The sequence below is a fragment of the Elephantulus edwardii genome, unplaced genomic scaffold (assembly GCF_000299155.1).
Source record: "Elephantulus edwardii isolate Elephantulus edwardi_28Jun2011 unplaced genomic scaffold, EleEdw1.0 scaffold00174, whole genome shotgun sequence".
Taxonomy (NCBI): domain Eukaryota; kingdom Metazoa; phylum Chordata; class Mammalia; order Macroscelidea; family Macroscelididae; genus Elephantulus; species Elephantulus edwardii.
Window position 1 is genome coordinate 3,577,831 of NW_006399924.1, and position 17,501 is coordinate 3,595,331.

Below are 17,501 nucleotides of genomic sequence, written 5' to 3' on the forward strand. Positions count from 1 at the left end.
TTTTCTCTGGACTCCTGTCATGACAAAAATACTTAATCACATATCCCTTTTAAACAGTTTTCTCCCTCATCTGTTTCAGTGCAGTATACATTATTGAACCCATCTTTCTCATTTTCCCCCCGGCCCCGAAATCAGTCCTGTTTTACAACAGTGGTATCATGCAGTATTTGTCCTTTTGTGACTGAGATACTTCACGCAGCATAATGTCCTCCAGAGTCACCCATTTTGAAGAATATTGCATGTGTTCCTTGTTTTTCAGTGCAGCATAGTATTCCATTGTGTGAGTATATACCACAGCTTCTCTATCCATTCATTTGTTGCTTGGCACTTAGGTTGTTTCCAATTCTTTACTATTGTGAACAAAGCCGCAGTAAACATGGGTGTGCATATATCTGCTTGGATATCAATTATGGTCTCTTTGGGGTATATTCCCAGTAGTGGAATTGCTGGGTCAAATGGAATCTCTATTTGCAACTTTTTGAGAAAGCACCATTCTTGCCTTCCACAGTAGTTGGACCGTTTTACACTCCCACCAACAGTGAATAAGAGTTGCAGTTTCTCCACACCCTCTCCAGCATTTGTTGCTTGCTGTTCTGTTAAATTTTGCTATTCTTACTGGTGTGGGATGATATCTCATAGTTGTTTTGATTTGCATCTCTCTTAGAGGTAGGGATTTTGAACATTTCTTCATGTGCTTGTTGGCCATCTGAATGTCGTCTTCGGTGAAGTGTCTGTTCATATCCTGTGCCCATTTTTTCTATTGGATTATTTACCTTTATCTTGTTGTGGTGCTCAAGTATTTTATAAATTCTGGATGTAAGTCCCTTATCTGATATGTCATTACCAAATACTTTTTCCCAGTCGGTGGCTTCCCTTTTTACCCTGTTGGTGAAGTTTTTGGATGTGCATAGGGATTTGATTCTTAGAAGGTCCCATTCATCTGTTTTATCTTCTCCTGGTTGTAGATACATTTCTTTTATTAATAGAAGTTTGCAGCTGTTCCTCTTTTTTGTGATTTTACCTAAGGGCTCTATCTCTCCTTGTAGCAATATTTTAGTAGTGTTCTTCTGGTTCTTGTGGGTTTTTTTGTTGTTCTCGGTTGTTTGTAAGTGGGCTGTGGTGGCCTAGTGGTAAAAAGCCACACTACAATTCCAAAGGTATGTGGTTTGAATCCACGAGCTGCTCTGCAGGAGAAGGATGGGCTATCTCCTCCAGAGCAGTTTACTGCCTCTGGAAACCTACTGCAGGTAGGGTGGGGGTAGGGTGGCTGGGGAGACAAGTGTAACAATAAAGGAATGGAAGTCCAAAATCTCTGTAGATGTTCATTGAAATTAATTTTAAAAAACACCAAAAAACAAACAAAAAAAAACCCCTACTGCAGGGTCACTTATGAGTCGATTCTGACTTGATTGTATGTAACACGACAACAAAAACAATAACATTCATAGGATGTTCAAGACCTGTTGTTTCAGAAAGGTATGACCAGTTCCGCTGCTTAAGTCTGTCTGGATTTGGCAGCTCTGCAGAGACCTGTTTACCGTGGGTAACCCTGCTGGTATTTGAAATATCAGTGGCATAACTTCCAGCTTACAGCAACCTGAAGGTCACTTCCTTGTAGCAAACTGAGAGACAACTGAGTACATCAATGAGCAAGCACATGCCTATTTAAGCTATAAAATAAGTAGCAACATGCAGATTACTCTCCCAATACACGAAGCTGTCTGATAATTATTGTACCCTCAAGAGCAAACAATAAAAACAACCAGGCTTACAGAGTACCCTTGTACTGGCGCTCTCTGCTGCCAGGCCTGTGACTCCAATAGCAGGTGGCAGTACATAGAATTACATGATAATCTCCTTGGTACTCATCACCCAATATGAAGTTGTCAGCTTATGATTAATTTTGTTTTATCTGTACCTCCATCCATCACCTCATAACTACTTCTCAATACTCCCATGTTAGTTTGAAAACTTTTACTTTCATTTTAGTATGGAAGAGAAAATCATATAGGTACTTAATTTGTCGTGTTGAACAAGAAGTTGACGGTCTTAAAGTTTGACTTGTATTTCTTTTGCTAGACAACTAAATTTTACAGATTCAAACATTACAGTTGAGTCTTATAAAAAAATTGGAAGCAGGAGTGGCATCTACTTCCTAAACAACATGCCTCTGGAAACTCTATGAACTTTGATAAATGTCGATAATTGTAGAGAGGCTTAAGGCCTTTAGTTCATACAGTCAATATGAGTTGTGTTCAACTTGAAGACAATCAACAATAACAACAGCAACTTATAAAAAAAATGTAGTTTTTACTTAATGGCCTACAGTGAGAGAATGGTCCTCATATTCACATTAAGATTTACAGTCTAGTGTGTTAAATGGCAGTAATCAAACCCACTGAATTTTAAAAAATATTTTTTAAAAGAATTGTCTTTCTTTTCCTTTCCTTTCACAATGCCATGAACTCTAGATCAATGAATGAAATAAAAAATCTCCAGTACCTACCTCGGACCAGTGAACCCCGTGAAGTTCTCTTTGAAGATAGGACAAGAGCTCATGCTGATCATGTAGGTCAGGGGTTTGACTGGCAGAGTACGGCTGCTGTTGGGGTTTTGAAAGCTGTCCAGTTTGGTGAATGGTAAGTTCACCAACTTTAATTGCAACATTAGCTAACATTATCTAAGAAAATGTAGATACCTTTAAAAAACTTAGGATATAATATAGTTTAAAATGTAGAGGTTAATGTACTTAAAAAGTGTATTTTGCTTGTTTTTCATATTTAGGTTCTATGGAGCATTCGCTTTTCTCTCCCTTCTCTGTGTCTGTGTATATATGTGCATATGTACATATATAGACATACACATATATGTAACATTTATAGATGGAGTGTATATGGTTATTGTATGTATTCTGTATTACTTTTTTAAAAGTAAAATTAAGTCATGGCTTGACAGTGATTGTTTCAATTTAAAGATTATTCCAATTTTTTTTTCTTTTTTAAACTAGAAAGTGTAGTAATGATAATTTGGGTGAGACCTGTTCTCTCCACTGCCGCCTTTATTGGTACTGTGAAGATGGTGGTGCAGAGTTGTGGGAGTACTACAAATACACCCAATTCAGAATAGAAGTATTTGTTTTTTGCCATTTTCAATTTTGCTACAACTAATCTGATTTTCACGTGTTTTTGTTTTTGGTGTTTTTTTCTTGTCACCTTTGTTCTCTTTGGGCTTTGGCTTTTTTAAAAAGTTGATTAAGAAAGTAAACATATACTCAGTGTTTAGTTGCTATGCATCTGATCCAGTGCTAGATGTATCAATTCTAGAATCAGGAAGACTGTTTTCATCATTTTTCATTCTGAGATGCTTGTTCTAAAACCTTAATTTTGTTAATCTTAGGAGTGATCAACCTCGCATAACCAAAGACGTGATTTGTTTTCATGCTGAGGATTTTACTGATGTTGTACAGAGACTTCAGTTAGACCTTCATGAACCTCCAGTTTCCCAGGTAATAATGCTTAACTTTTTAATGACTAGTTTAATGAGTTCTTGGAAAGAAATAGCTGTCCTAAATTTATTTTGCTGTTTCTCTTATATTTGGACACATAGGTTAGTGGAGAGGTTAGGGAGGGAAGGATACTGAAAATCATTTAAAGCAGAGAATGCGAAGCAGAATGCTTTTGAGGTCCCTTTAGTCTTTGGGATGGCATATTGGCCTAGGATGATTACAAGACCGAGATTAGTCAGTTCTGATGATGGATAGGTGTACTGTTTACCTTTGCCTACAAAAGGTCAAAGAGTACTGAAGGAAAAGATAAAATGCCTTCTACACATAGCAAGGGGAGCTCTGATGACTTAGTGGTAAAGAATTGCTCTGCCAGTGCAAAGGTATGCAGTTTGAATCTACCAGCTACCTCACAGGAAAAAGAGGGGCAATCTCCTCTGTGATACACTGCCTCTGAAAACTTGCGGGAGGGTCAGCTTTGAGTCATTTCCAACTCCACAACACACAACAGTGTATAGAGAAGAATATTGCTATTAGCTGTGCTTTGAAATACATGTTTAGTTGACCCATCTCATGAGCCACCTTGACTCTTTTGCGATCTGTGGGACATATATTCCTTAGAAACATTTTCATCCTCTCTGGTTTCTTAGAAAACTGCTCTCCTGGTTTCTTAGAAAACTGCTCTCCTAGTTGTGGTATATGTTACTCCTGGTGGAGACCTTTATAATCAGGTGAATCTGAAAAATGGGCCGCCAGAATCTTGCCACCTGAGTCCATTTAGAACATACATATATAACTATCAAAGTTCATACTACTCCTCCCTAAAATTTCCCCTGGATTTCAGCATGCCTTCCATTCCTGTAAACACATGATAACAACAGTAAAACTCAAAACTGAAAAATAGTTTACTACAGAAAAGGCTAATCTTATTTTGTTATTTCTTATTGTGTGTCATGGAGTAGATTCCCACTTAGAGCAATCCTCTGGAGTAGATTGTAAATCATTATGGAAGCAAACATTTTTTCTCTTGTGTGGTGGCTGGTGGGTTAAAAAACAAAAAGGATTTTTTTGGTTAGCAGCCATGCACTCTTAATCACTGTGCCAGCAAATTTCTTCCTATTTTATTATTCATTAGAGTATAAAATATGAGAGAAAATGTTTCCTAAGCATCACAGAAAATACATATTCTTATAATTTGTGTTCCATTTAAGCAGCTGTGGTGGCATAGTGTGTAGCATGTTGTTCTGCTAACCAGTAGGTTGACTGTTCAAGGTTACCAGCTGCTCTGCTAGAGAAAGATGGGTGGTGTCTTCCCATTAAGACTTACGGTCTTGGAAACCTGATGGAGGGTCACTATGAGTCAGACTTTGCTGAATGGCAGTGGGTTTTGGCATTCTATTTGGTATTGCTTAACTATATTTTCATTATTGTTGTAATATACATTTGGCCCCATTATTTTCCTGTGCTAATTATTTTACTTAATTAAATAACAGTGTATTTATTTTAAGCACCATGTATCTTTTTTTTCCTCTCTTCAGTGTGTACAGTGGGTGGATGAAGCAAAACTAAACCAAATGAGGCGCGAAGGCATTCGTTATGCTAGAATTCAGTTGTGCGACAATGATATCTACTTCATCCCTAGAAATGTCATTCATCAGTTCAAAACAGTGTCAGCAGTGTGCAGTTTAGCCTGGCATATAAGGCTTAAGCAGTACCACCCTGTTGTGGAAAGCACCCAAAACACAGAAGGCACTTCTAACATGGACTGTAGTTTAACTGGAAAGCGAGAATTAGATGTTGACTCCCAGTATATAAGGATAAAAACGGAATCTGAAGAAGCGTGCACAGACATGCAGCTTTTGACAACTTCATCGTCCTGCCCTTCTTCATCAGAACTTAAACTGCCCCAAGATCAGATTGCTCAGCCTGTTCCAGTTTTGAAAGTGGAAAGTAGACTGGAATCTGACCAGCAGCATAATCTGCAGGAACATTCAAACACTCCTGTGTGATATGTATATATTCAGACACATTTTTTAACTTTTTTAAATTTTGATGTGAAGTTATAGTTTTATAACTGGCTTAAGTTAAGTTTTATTGGAGAAATCTTGCCTATAATTCTATAAAGAGAAATGACATTCCACAAATGTCAAGCATATCTTTTTTACACAGATTATGCAAAGTTAAAGAGTTGTATCTTATCCCGTTAGTACAGTATGTAATAGTGGGTCTGCTGCTACTTTGTGTTTTAAGGTGTGAGGTAACAATTCAATCTCTTCTTCAAATCAAAATGAGAATTCTCTGGAATAACAGATTCTTATTTGGTAAATTATTTACTTCCCTCAAGTTTTATCTTGCCCTGTCTCATGCCATATTTGCTGTTTTTTTTGATAGAAGATGAGATTTTTGAGTTAGTATTGTGTCTTTTGACACATGTTCAGTTTCTTCAGTGAAAATGGTATAGGATGCAGGAAGGAGTTCTGCATCTTTTACATGGGCAAGTACATAATTCATTTGAAACAACCACAAAGAGCAAGTTTCTAAGGAAAATCAGTGACTCTACAGTTTTTTAACAAAAGAGAAAGCACAGCACTTTCTGATCCAAACGTCTTTTTTTTCCTTTTTTTTTATCTGTTATTTGAAACCCAGTGGATATTTCAATTAAAAAAAATCTAAAGATGAATAGTCCTCAGTCATTCATTATTTGTGGTTCATTAATCTCTTCTGGAATAATATGGTAACAGTAGAACATATTTTGAGTAAAAGAGATAATGCTGACATGATACTCTATTGTTCTGCTTCCTAGCATCCTCACATACTGTGTGGATCCTTTAGCTTCCTAAACGCTCATGAGTATCAATCAAGCTTAACAATAACAGTATTTCATGAGGTTGCCATATTCTCAGCACCAAACTTTGGAAACACCATTCTTGTTATCTGGCATCATGCTCTTCAAAGAAAAATTCACTGTTGATACACTTATAATTTTAACAGGTAAATACCTGGGTTTTATTTACAACTTGCTACTCTCTAACAAGGATTATGGCACTAGACTTGATCCTAGAGTTTCAGGTAGTCTAATGCTTGTGCCTGAGTACTAATTATTTTTTAAGGCACTGCTTAAAGCTAGTGTGGTCTTAACTTTCTATTATTTTAGAATGTCAGTGATACATATTTCACTTTCTCTTAGTTGACACAATAGGCCTTTGATTTATTAAAGGAAGAGTATTCCCCACACCTAAGACCAGATTCTTGTTATCTACCTGGTTATAGTGCAATTTGAAGTTTTGTTTTTTTTCCTGGAGGATGAGATTAGGAACATTTTTACATTAACATAGGCAAAGAAAAGAGAAGATGCTGCTTTATTATGTCTGCCACCATGAAAAATTAGCTGCATCTTTTGAACTATCAAATATGAATTTTTCTCTAAAAGATTCTGAAATAGGTTAAATCTTATATAAATATTACTTTGTGCAATATTGTTGTGTAGTTAAATGCATATTAGAAAAGTATAGAGGTCACTGTGTAAACCAATAGAAAAGTAACCATCAGCAAATACTGCAGTGATTAGTTAGAATCTGTATTATTCCATATATATATGTATATGTATGTATTCTTTGTTACAAAGGATGAAGACAAATAGAGAAACATTTCGATGTAAACCATTTATGAATTGGAAGTGATGTTGGTTTTAGTTATCTTTGTAAATAAGGTAATTAGAATGGTATGAAAGATAATGTGATTATTGCAGGGGTGTTTTTAAATCTTGGGTACAAATTCTAGGGTAAATTCTAGTTTATCAAGACTAGTTTTTAAGGGAACCTGCCTTTGAGGGTGTTTTGTTTTTATTTTTTGGGAGAAGGGATTTATCACAACGTGTGTGGTTTGGGTTATTTTTTGGTTTTGTTTTTCTGTCCAGAAGAATTTCATAGAGCTTTACCAGGCTGTACAAAGTAAAATTCTTCTCAGGCAACATTTGCTTTTTAAAATAATCATGAAGAGCAAGGTTGTTAAAGCAAAAACTCTTTTTATTTTTTATTGTCTTCCAAGACCCAATTCCCCCATCTCCCACTTGCCATCCAGCAGATGCCATCTGTCATCTAAGCTGGTCATTGCTAATAAACAAGGAGACTGTTTCCTGACAGCCAGCACTGTGTATTATCACTCAGGAACCAGCGGATCTGCAAAGACCTTACAATCAAATGCTAATCCCTATTTTCCTCTTAGAAAGCATTTACCCTCACCTCCAATATAAACACATTAAAGGAGTATAAAAATGTTTAAAATCATGTACTAATAAATTCATTGTATGTTAGAATTGCAATAGAATGGAGAGAGAAACATTTAGCTAGTAATGTATCTGAAAAATCTGAATGTCCATGTGAGTATTAGATTTTAATAGCATGCTTTAAAGACTGATTAATATAAAAGTGGCAATTTTGAGTTTTGTACTGCTTTCAAAGATGTATCCTAGTTTAGTGATACAATGATTGCAATTTTTCTAAATCATTAAATTACTTGGTTTGGTGGAGTGAGGCATGGAGCAATTTGGCATCTTCTGATTTGTAAAGTAGTGATGGCAGTGCAGTTGTAACTGAAATTTAAGCTGATCTTCCTTTTGGTAATATCATCTGTTGTGCCAACTCTTTGAGATTACTTGCAGAATGTGGCTATAATTTTTAGTATTTTGTGGAGCTGAGGGATGTTTTTAAAATGTGCTTATGGAAAGGACCCAGTAAATGAGAATTCCTAACTTAGTTAACAACTATGATGATTTTATGGTATCTATTTAAAAAGTCTTCCCCCACCCTAGAAGTCATTCTGTGATTACCAAGATAGGCTGTTAAGATTCTAACTCATGAGGTATCCCAAATTCATAAAGCAATAATAATAAAACCCTATTGTATTAGTTCCTCCTCCAAAGTTTTTAACTTTTTAAATATGAACTCCTAGATGTGATTATACTTTTAATTTGCTTATTCAAGACTTAGAACTTAAGTGATGCTTTGCTTTTTTAAATGAAAAAAAACCTTTTGAGTGCTGTTTTCCTTTAAATATAGTTGGAACATCAGTTGATTAACAGACACTTACAGGGGCCAAAATGGAGCTTACTAAATACTGTTCTTTACTAAACCATAGGAAAAGATATCTTGCCTCATTTTTAATAGGCATAAAGTTCACACTTAATCCCTGGGAAGACTTATTTCCTTTCCCTCTATAAATACTCTTATCTATAATGCAAGCTAATATAGGAACATGACTCTAAAATCCAAGAAAGCCCTTGCTGAATATGTTCTTAATCATTAATAGTAACTCATAATATTTTCATCTATATTTACCATTAAAAGTTTAATTTACATTTATACCTTTAGGATAATTGAGTCTTGTCTATTTTATAAAGATTACCAAAAAAACCCTTTTCACTAGCACATGTCAGGAGTTCACATTTTTGCTAGGTTTTGATCTTTTTAAAACAAATTGTACCTATTTATTGGTCATGCAGTAGGTAGAGGAATGCACAAGATACATTTTTTTCTTTAACACCTAAGGGACATATCCTCAAACCTGCAAGTTTGTTGCTTTAAAGCAAGTATCTCTCCATGAATATTATGGCCTTCCATTTGCTTCATACGTTTTTTAGGATCCACTTGTGCATGTAGTTGAAGAGACCACCATCTCTTAATATCGCACTTTCAATTCTCTCTAAAGAAATACTTATGTATACTTCTATCACATGTTGTAAATTTTCATGTAATAGTGTTTTCTGTGACTAAACTCCATTTTGATTGGCAGCTAAGACTTTTTTCCTGTGGCTTTAATTTATCTAAGAGGTCTTTGCATATAGATGAAATGTATAATTTGCCTGGTGGACTATTTGCGTTGTGTGGCCTTAGTTTGTTTATTGACATTAACACGTGTTTTAAAAAAGTTTTTAATGAATAGTCTTAAATCTCAATTTGTGTGAATAATAATCCTTTTAACACAGTGCTTTTTTTGTAGCTGTCTAAGTGTGTTTAAATTGTTAAGCTATTTCTTTGTAAAATAGGACAATGGAATGCATAGAGGTTTTTTTTCCCTGTAAAGTATTTTTTTAATAAACAAAGTCTGATTTGTCCTTTACTGATGTTTCATCACACATGAATATACATATAATATGAATTCTAATTATCCAGAACCTGTTTTAGAGGTTTATTTATTCCCTTCAGTGTTCTATGCTTCAAGTCAATTCCAACTCACAGTGACCCTTAGGACAGAGTAGAGCCGCCCAGTAGGGTTTGTAATTTTTACAAGAGGGAGTGGACATCCATTTTTTTTCTCCTGGCTAGTGAGTTCAAACCTCTGATGTTATAGTTAGCAGGCACACACTTAACCACTGCACTATAGGTCCTTATTCCCTCTATAGTCCCTAATATTTTTTTAAAAATTATTTTTGTGTGCATGTACTGTCAAATCAGATCTGACTGGTACAGGAGGAGATTGCCCCTCCTTCCCCGGCAGAGCATCTGTTGGATTCGAACCGTGCACCTCTGGGATTGTAGTTGCAGCTTCTTGCCACTAGGCCACCAGAGCTCCCCTGTCCCTAATATTTTTGAAAACTCTTGATTTTTCTTACCTGAAGAAAAGGGCACAGATGTTAAAAGGGTAAAATTCCATCAATACTGAGATGCAAGTTTGAGAAAAGAAAAATTTTATTTGGCATTTATGGCAGTTATGTATGCTGCTGCTACTTAAATTGGCTTACATGCTGCTTATGAGAGAACAGGTTTTTTGGCTAGGGATATCTCTGGAAAGACATGTAATACAAATGGCACCTATATTGTAATATCATTGAGACACATAATGGGGTTTCCTCTGTTTTTGTTCACATGAACTTCTCTTTAAGGTACATGCACTAACAGTGACAATTCTTGAGTTCTGATTGGCAAAGTAAAAGGGAGGAAACTACCATTGTGTAATTACGGCAGGCAAGGCACTTTAAATGAAGGCAGATTTCCTTAAAGCTTCATTAGACAGGTAATTTACCTCTAACATAGGTGAGAAAACAGGTTTGGTTGGCTGAATCATGTGCCATGGTCAAGCTAATTGGTGGGAGCAGTTCTAAGTTTAAACTCCATTCTTTGTTTCACTGGCAACCTAGTAATAAAGTTTTTAAAGGGATCCTGAGAAGAGGGCTTACAACTTTTAACTACTTCTGTTCCTTCATTCCTTCCCTTCAAAGTTTCTTTTGAAACAAAATATTTAACAACAAAGTATTTTTGTTAATGTAATTTTAGATCTTTAAGCAAATATTTAGGTATGCAAATACACATTTTCATTTAAGGATGGCTGTGTTTCCCCTCATTCATTTTCTAAATTTGTTCATTTAACCCCAACAAGACTAAATAGTTCTAAGAATGGGAAACGATGTCAAGAAGTAAAAGCAGAAGGAACATTGTGAAAGTGTGCAATATAAAAAATGAGTGGGTAAAATTGTGACATGGGGAAAAAGCCCAATGAGAGTTAGTTTTATCTTAATAGGCTTTTCTTCTTGCTAAAATATTCACTTTGACCATATGTCGATTTTGTAGATTGTAAGACAGTTTACTCACGCCTTTATGGCTTCTCAACTGGTGCCTCTCAATAAGGTTTATCTGTCTTTAGATTTACCAGGCAATACTGCTTCAAGTGAGGTGAGGGAAATGACCACTAGGCGTCAAGTGCTTAATAAAGAAAGGGAGTTAACTCGAGAGAGCATAAAAGTGGCATAAAAAATTTACTAAGTTATTTTAAATAGGCCTTCTTCCTGACTTACGAGCTTGCCTGGATACATAACCTAGAAAGTTTTTCCCGCTGCCACCTTCCGCTCATATTTAGGAAAAGGTTCCTGTTACTCCCTCAGGATTTGCGACTTCCTTAGCCCTGAGCATTCAGACAGCCTTTAAGTCTGCAGCCCCCAGGACTTTCATCTCAGGACAGTGAATTCATACATTCATTTGGTAAAAGTAGTGACACTTTAGATCTCATTCTCTAGACTCACGGAGCCCACAGCCCACGGCCAACTGATAATGAAACACAAAAGAAATTAACAGAATTTCAGGACTGACTCCTCGAGAGGAGGTCGAGAACTGCAGAGCGATGTAGGTGTGCTGGGCCCCGATCGCCGGTGGCCCCCGGGGCTCGTCTCAGCATGGACGCAGGTTTAACCGTAAGGCCCGGGCAGGGGGCGGAGCCACCTCCGCAGCCAAACCCGGAAAGCGGAAGCCGCGGCGGGGCTGCACGGTGGTCGGCTGGGCCCGACCCGCCGCAGGGCCCGTTGAGTCACAGCCTGGCCCCTCCCTAAAGGACGGGCGCTCCCTTCCCGCCGCACCAGGAGCAGTTACCTCCCCGGCCATGGGCCGTTTGCACCTGCCTTTTTAGGTACAAAGCCTTTTGCAGTTTCGCCTGACGGCCTAGCTACGACCTCTTCCACTATTTCCCTTTTTGCCTAATTTGTTCTTTGTCTTGTTTTGTAGTCCGTTCAGTGACCCTGACAAAGTCGAGTTGGAGGGCACGATTTCTGTGGCCAAAGACTGCCCTCCTCTGGGCACGGGGCGGCCGCCTTCTCCCTAGGCGGCCTCCGGCGTCTCCATGGTAACGGCCCCGCTGCTGGCGTCTCCGCCTCAGGGGGAAGATGCCGCCTGTCGGGCCGGCCGCCTCGCCTTCCGTCCCTCGGCGGGACCGGGGCCACTGAGGAGGGAGGCCCGGGTCACCGGACTGTGGGACTGCGGCCACCAGGTGAGACCCGGGCTCTCGGGAGGGAAAGAGGGGCCTGAAGTCAACTGCGACCTCTTCCCCGGAGACATTCGCACCGAGGTTCCTCCGGTCACCACTGCGCCAGGTTTTTTGTTTGTGGTGGTGGCAGACATCCACACAGACAGACAGCATCTCATGGAGAGACCGGGAACAGCGCTTTTCCAGTTGTACCCAAACTGGGAGAACCCCTCAACAACCGGACTCACCAACTGGTTGTCCTTTCTTTTCAGTGACATTTCCTTCTCCGGCTGCAGTTACAGATGGCCTCAAACGAGAGAGATGCTATATCGTGGTACCAAAAGAAGGTAAATCTTTTTTCTTTTTAAAAATGTTAAACCATAGTATGTGCAAAAACGCTTTCTCAAAGAACGTCACGCTAGTTTCTTCTGAGTTTGAAAGTGTCAGATATTATATTTCTCCACCTCCGCATAAATATAGTAAATAGAAAACCAAGGACAAGGTCAATATGTCTTTAAACCCAGTTCCAGGCCCCAGAATAGGATTTTCAAGCCTGTCCTGCAGCCTCCATCTATAACGACCAGGACAATATTCTGCAAGTTTAAGGACAGGAAGCCTTTGTCAGCACAGCTCAGATTGGGACTGTCAATCTTATTGAACTGTTATTGCCTTTGTATTCCTCTTTAGTTTCCCTATTGAAGTTTTCCTTAAGAAGTGGAAATATTTTTTAAGGTAATATTAACGGAAATGTTTTGGGTGTAAGTACTTTTATAGCCACCTACTTTAGAGTTTTGAAGGAAACAGTTTTTGGAAATATTTATTCTGAGAAGCACTATCAGTTTCAGATATTATCCTGATATTTAATAGTTTCTAAGCTTTTATGATGTGTGAGTTAAAGATGGGGCTTTCCTTTGCATCGTTTAAATTGCCTGCTCTCTATTTCAGATTGGCGCATATGATCAGCAGATATGGGAAAAATCAGTTGAACAGACCCAGATTAAGGTAAATTGGTTTCTTGCATGCTTCGTTTTATCACATTTATGCGGATGGTGTATCATTGTATATGCTTTTTAAAAATCTGCACTGTCAGGTCTTATCCAGCAAGTATGACATTTCTTTAGTCTTTGAATAGTTTTTAAAAAACCCAGTAGTGGGAACATAATGATACGTGCCAAGTGATATTTGATGCTAGGACATTAGGACTTATTGATCCTATTATGAATTGGAGAACAGTTGTCCACATAAATAGCAAAGTCCCATATAAATAAATGCATAAAACAACATACTCCTGTGCGATTAAACTGCCTCTGAAAACTTGGTGGAGAATCAGCTATGGGTTGGTTCTAATGACACACGACAACAAAACAATAGAAACTAGTTGCCTTCAGTTTATTCCAACTTATGGCAACAGAGTAGTGTGCAGAGTAGATCACCAGGCCTTTCTTTTGAGAGGCCTCTGGGTGGGTTTTAACTTTTGAGTTAGTAATTAAGTTCTGAGTTCATAACCATTTAAATGACTCAGGAACACCAAATACTTACTTCTGCTCTCTTTCCCTACCTCCCTGCTCTAATGGCATGGTTCATGAAATGAGCTACTAACTGAAAAGTCAGCTTCTCAAACCTATCTCCTGCTTCAGAGGAGTTCGTCTGTCTCCTCTTGCAAAAATATATAGCCTCAGAAATTGAGTTGCTATGAGTTGGGCTCAACTTGGCACCAGTGGGTTAGATATTTTGGTACTCCACCCTGCCCCCCCCCCCCCCCGAAAAACAGGGAACCAAAACTAAGAACTTAATTTCAACTCATATTGACCTTACAGGACAGGGTAGAACTGCCCCATAAATTTCTGAGGCAATAATCTTTATAGGATCAGATTGCCTCATCTTTCTCTGCAAATGACTGGTTTTTGCCATATAATAGTGCAGGTACAATGTTGTGGGAGGATATCAAGAGTATCATCCAGGAAGAGTGCAAACGGTCATTGCAAAGACAGGAGAAGAAGAAAAGACCAAAATGGATGTCAGAAGAGACTCTGAAAATTGCACTGGAGCGCAGAGAAGCCAAAGCACAGGGAAGAATTCAAGATACTAAAGAGTTGAATAGAAGATTTCAAAAGGCAGCACGGGATGACAAAGCAAAATATTACAATGAAATGTGCAAGGAGTTGGAGTCGGAAAATCAAAAGGGCCGAACTCCCTCAGAAGGAACTGAAGAACAAATTCAAACCTCGAGTTGCTATAATCAAGGATGCTTTCGGCCGAACATTAAATGATCCCTGAAGTATTAAAAGAAGATGGAAGGAATATACTGAGTCACTGTATCGAAAAGAATTGGAAGACACAGAAGAATTTCATGAAAAGCAACATATGAGCAAGAGCCTATGGTGATGAAAGAAGAAGTTCAGGCTGCTTTGAAGGACATGGCAAAAAATAAGGCTCCAGGAATAGATGGTATACCAATTGACATATTTCAGTTAACAGATGCTGCCCTGGACGTGCTCACCAAGTTGTGCCAAGAAATCTGGAGAACGACCACTTGGCCAACTGACTGGAAGAGATCGATATTTGTTCCTATCCCAAAGAAAGGCGACACAACTGAATGTGGAAACTACAGAACAATTTCACTGATTTCACATGCAAGCAAGATTTTACTGAAGATTATCCAAAAACGACTGGAACAGCACATCAACAGAGAACTACCAGAAGCCCAGGCTGGTTTCAGAAGGGGTCGTGGTACTAGAGATATTGTAGCTGATATTAGATGGATCTTGGCTGAAAGCAGGGAATACCAGAGGAATGTCTGTCTGTTTCATTGACTATGCAAAAGCATTTGACTGTGTAGATCATAACAAACTGTGGCTGACTCTGAGAAGAATGGGAATCCCAGAACACTTGATCATTCTAATGCGAAACTTATACTTGGACCAGGAGGCAGTCGTCAGAACAGAGCAAGGGAACACTGCATGGTTCAAAATTGGGAAGGGCGTATGCCAGGGATGCATCCTATCTCCATACCTTTTCATCCTATATGCAGAACAGATTATCCGGGAGGCTGGGCTCTATGAGGAGAAATGTGGGGTCAAGATTGGTGGACGATTTATCAACAATCTGCGTTATGCGGATGACACAACCCTGCTTGCTGAAACTGAGGAGGACCTGAAGCGCCTGCTGCAGAGGGTCAAGGACTGCAGCCTCCAATATGGATTGAGGCTCAATGTCAAGAAGACAAAGATTCTCACCACTGGACCAATTGGCAGCATCAGGATGGATGGTGAAGAGATTGAGATTGTACACAGCTTTAGTTTGCTTGGCTCCGTAGTCAACACTCTTGGCACCAGCAGCCAGGAAATTAAAGGGCGCATTGCCATGGGAAAATCTGCTGTTAGGGACCTCTCCAAAGTGCTGAAGAGCAGTGGTGTCTCTCTGGGGACTAAGGTGCGTCTGATACAGACCATGGTCTTCGCAATCACTTGTTATGTATCAGAGAGTTGGACAATGACCAAGGAGGATAGAAGGAGAATTGATGCCTTTGAGCTGTGGTGCTGGAGAAGAGTATTGAGAATACCATGGACTGCTAGGAAAACAGATTTGTCCTGGAGAGGGTTAAACCGGGTGGCTCCTTGGAGGCAAGGATTCTGAGGCTCCGTCTAACTTACTTTGGACATGTTGTGAGGAGAGACCGATCCTTAGAGAGGGACATCATGCTTGGGAGGGTGGTGGGACGGCGCAGGAGAGGAAGGCCCCCTATGAGTTGGATTGATTCAGTGACTGGGATAATTGGGATGGGAGTGTCAGAGACAGTGCGATTGGCACAGGACAGAGCGGAGTTTAGGGCTGTTGTACATAGGGTCGGTATGAGTCACAGGCGACTCGACGGCACATAAAAACAACAACAAAAACAACGTTGTTAGAAGTTTAGATTTGAAAATGCATTCTTATGGTAAATAGCCACAATTTTTTTTAAAGTTCACCTTTTACATCAACCCCTACACTCCCTCATTTTCCATTTTCTCAGTCACTGGTTTCGAGTATGTATGTATGGTCTTAAAGTTTTCAGGCTTTTAAGTATATCTTCAATTACTCTTAGAGCTCAGCACATTCTTGGGATTTATTTCATGCTAGCAAACCAACAAAAACGAATATATAATGCAGGATATCCGTTTTGATTTATAATAGAGAAGGGAAAGAATTAAATAATCATTTATATTTCAGACTCAGGATTGTGGTGGTATCAGGACGATATGGAGTCGATTCACACAAAGGTTGCCTGGTGATCAAATATAATTGTATAGTCTTGAGGAATGGGGAAAAGTTGAGGAACCAAACCTGCTGCTCAACATAGTGTTCTCTCAGTTGACCTCAGATATGTGAATTCAGAGCCTCACTTCTTTGGAAAGTCTGAAGAAAAGATGGCAGATTCTTGTTGTTTGGGTATAGATCTTTTATTAACACTTTCTCCTCCCCCTTAACCCAAATATGGGTGGCAATACAATTAATATCCTAATCTGAAATTCACATTGACTTGAATGTTTATATCTCTTAAGTGAAATAAATAAAACCAATATACCGAGACTGCTTTCCTTTTTAGGCCAGTAAGCTAGAAAGCTGTTTGAATTCCCTAATACTTGGCTAACTGTCTCACAAATTTTGTACAGTTCTCATTTATTTATATTTAATGGAAAATGGAGTAGGATGTGTTGTTGTTGTTGTTATGTGCTGTTAAGTCACCTGTGACTCTAGTGACCCTATGTACATTTGCTCTGAACCCTGCCCCGAGTCAATCTTGTCTCTGACAGACGTAATCCCATTTTTTTCAGTCACTGAGTCAATCCATCTCATCCTAGGTCTTATTTTCATGTGCTGTCCCTCTCCAAGGACTGGTCCCTCCTGGCCATGTGCCCAGAGTATGTAAGACAGAGTTTCAAAATCCTTCCCTCTAGGGCATTTTGTTTTATAACTCTAAATCTTATTTTTCATTTGGGAGCTGCAAAAAAATATCAGCATAATTTTAATAATAGGTCTTCCCTGTCAGGATAGAACTTGATACTGACTTTTTGACTATGACTGCAACACTGTTCTTCTTCTGTTTTTCATCCCCTGCATAATATTTGATTAACTGATTCAAAGTGGCCGTAGCTGCTCTATTGCATCTCAACTAATGCCTGTTGTTGTTGTTACGTGCCGTCGAGTTGCTTGCGACTCATAGCGACCCTATGTACAACAGCCCTAAACTCTGCTCTGTCCTGTGCCAATTGCACTGTCTCTGACACTCCCA

The 17,501-nt window shown here is 38.8% G+C and overlaps 2 protein-coding genes across 2 annotated transcripts in view; both read left to right on the forward strand.

The window, feature by feature from the left end:
* Positions 1–9,619, forward strand: part of RSBN1 (round spermatid basic protein 1) — a 69,722-nt gene extending 60,103 nt beyond the window's left edge. Inside the window, exons 5-7 of the mRNA XM_006895702.1 lie at positions 2,472–2,639; positions 3,397–3,505; positions 5,041–9,619. Of these exons, the coding sequence (XP_006895764.1) occupies positions 2,472–2,639; positions 3,397–3,505; positions 5,041–5,511 (748 nt within the window). The 3' untranslated portion in view covers positions 5,512–9,619. The remainder of the gene's footprint in view (positions 1–2,471; positions 2,640–3,396; positions 3,506–5,040) is intronic.
* Positions 9,620–12,506: 2,887 nt separating this feature from the next.
* The window catches only part of PHTF1 (putative homeodomain transcription factor 1), a 64,135-nt gene continuing 59,140 nt past the window's right edge, over positions 12,507–17,501 (forward strand). Inside the window, exons 1-2 of the mRNA XM_006895703.1 lie at positions 12,507–12,576; positions 13,175–13,231. Coding sequence (XP_006895765.1) covers positions 12,532–12,576; positions 13,175–13,231 — 102 coding nt within the window. The 5' untranslated portion in view covers positions 12,507–12,531. The remainder of the gene's footprint in view (positions 12,577–13,174; positions 13,232–17,501) is intronic.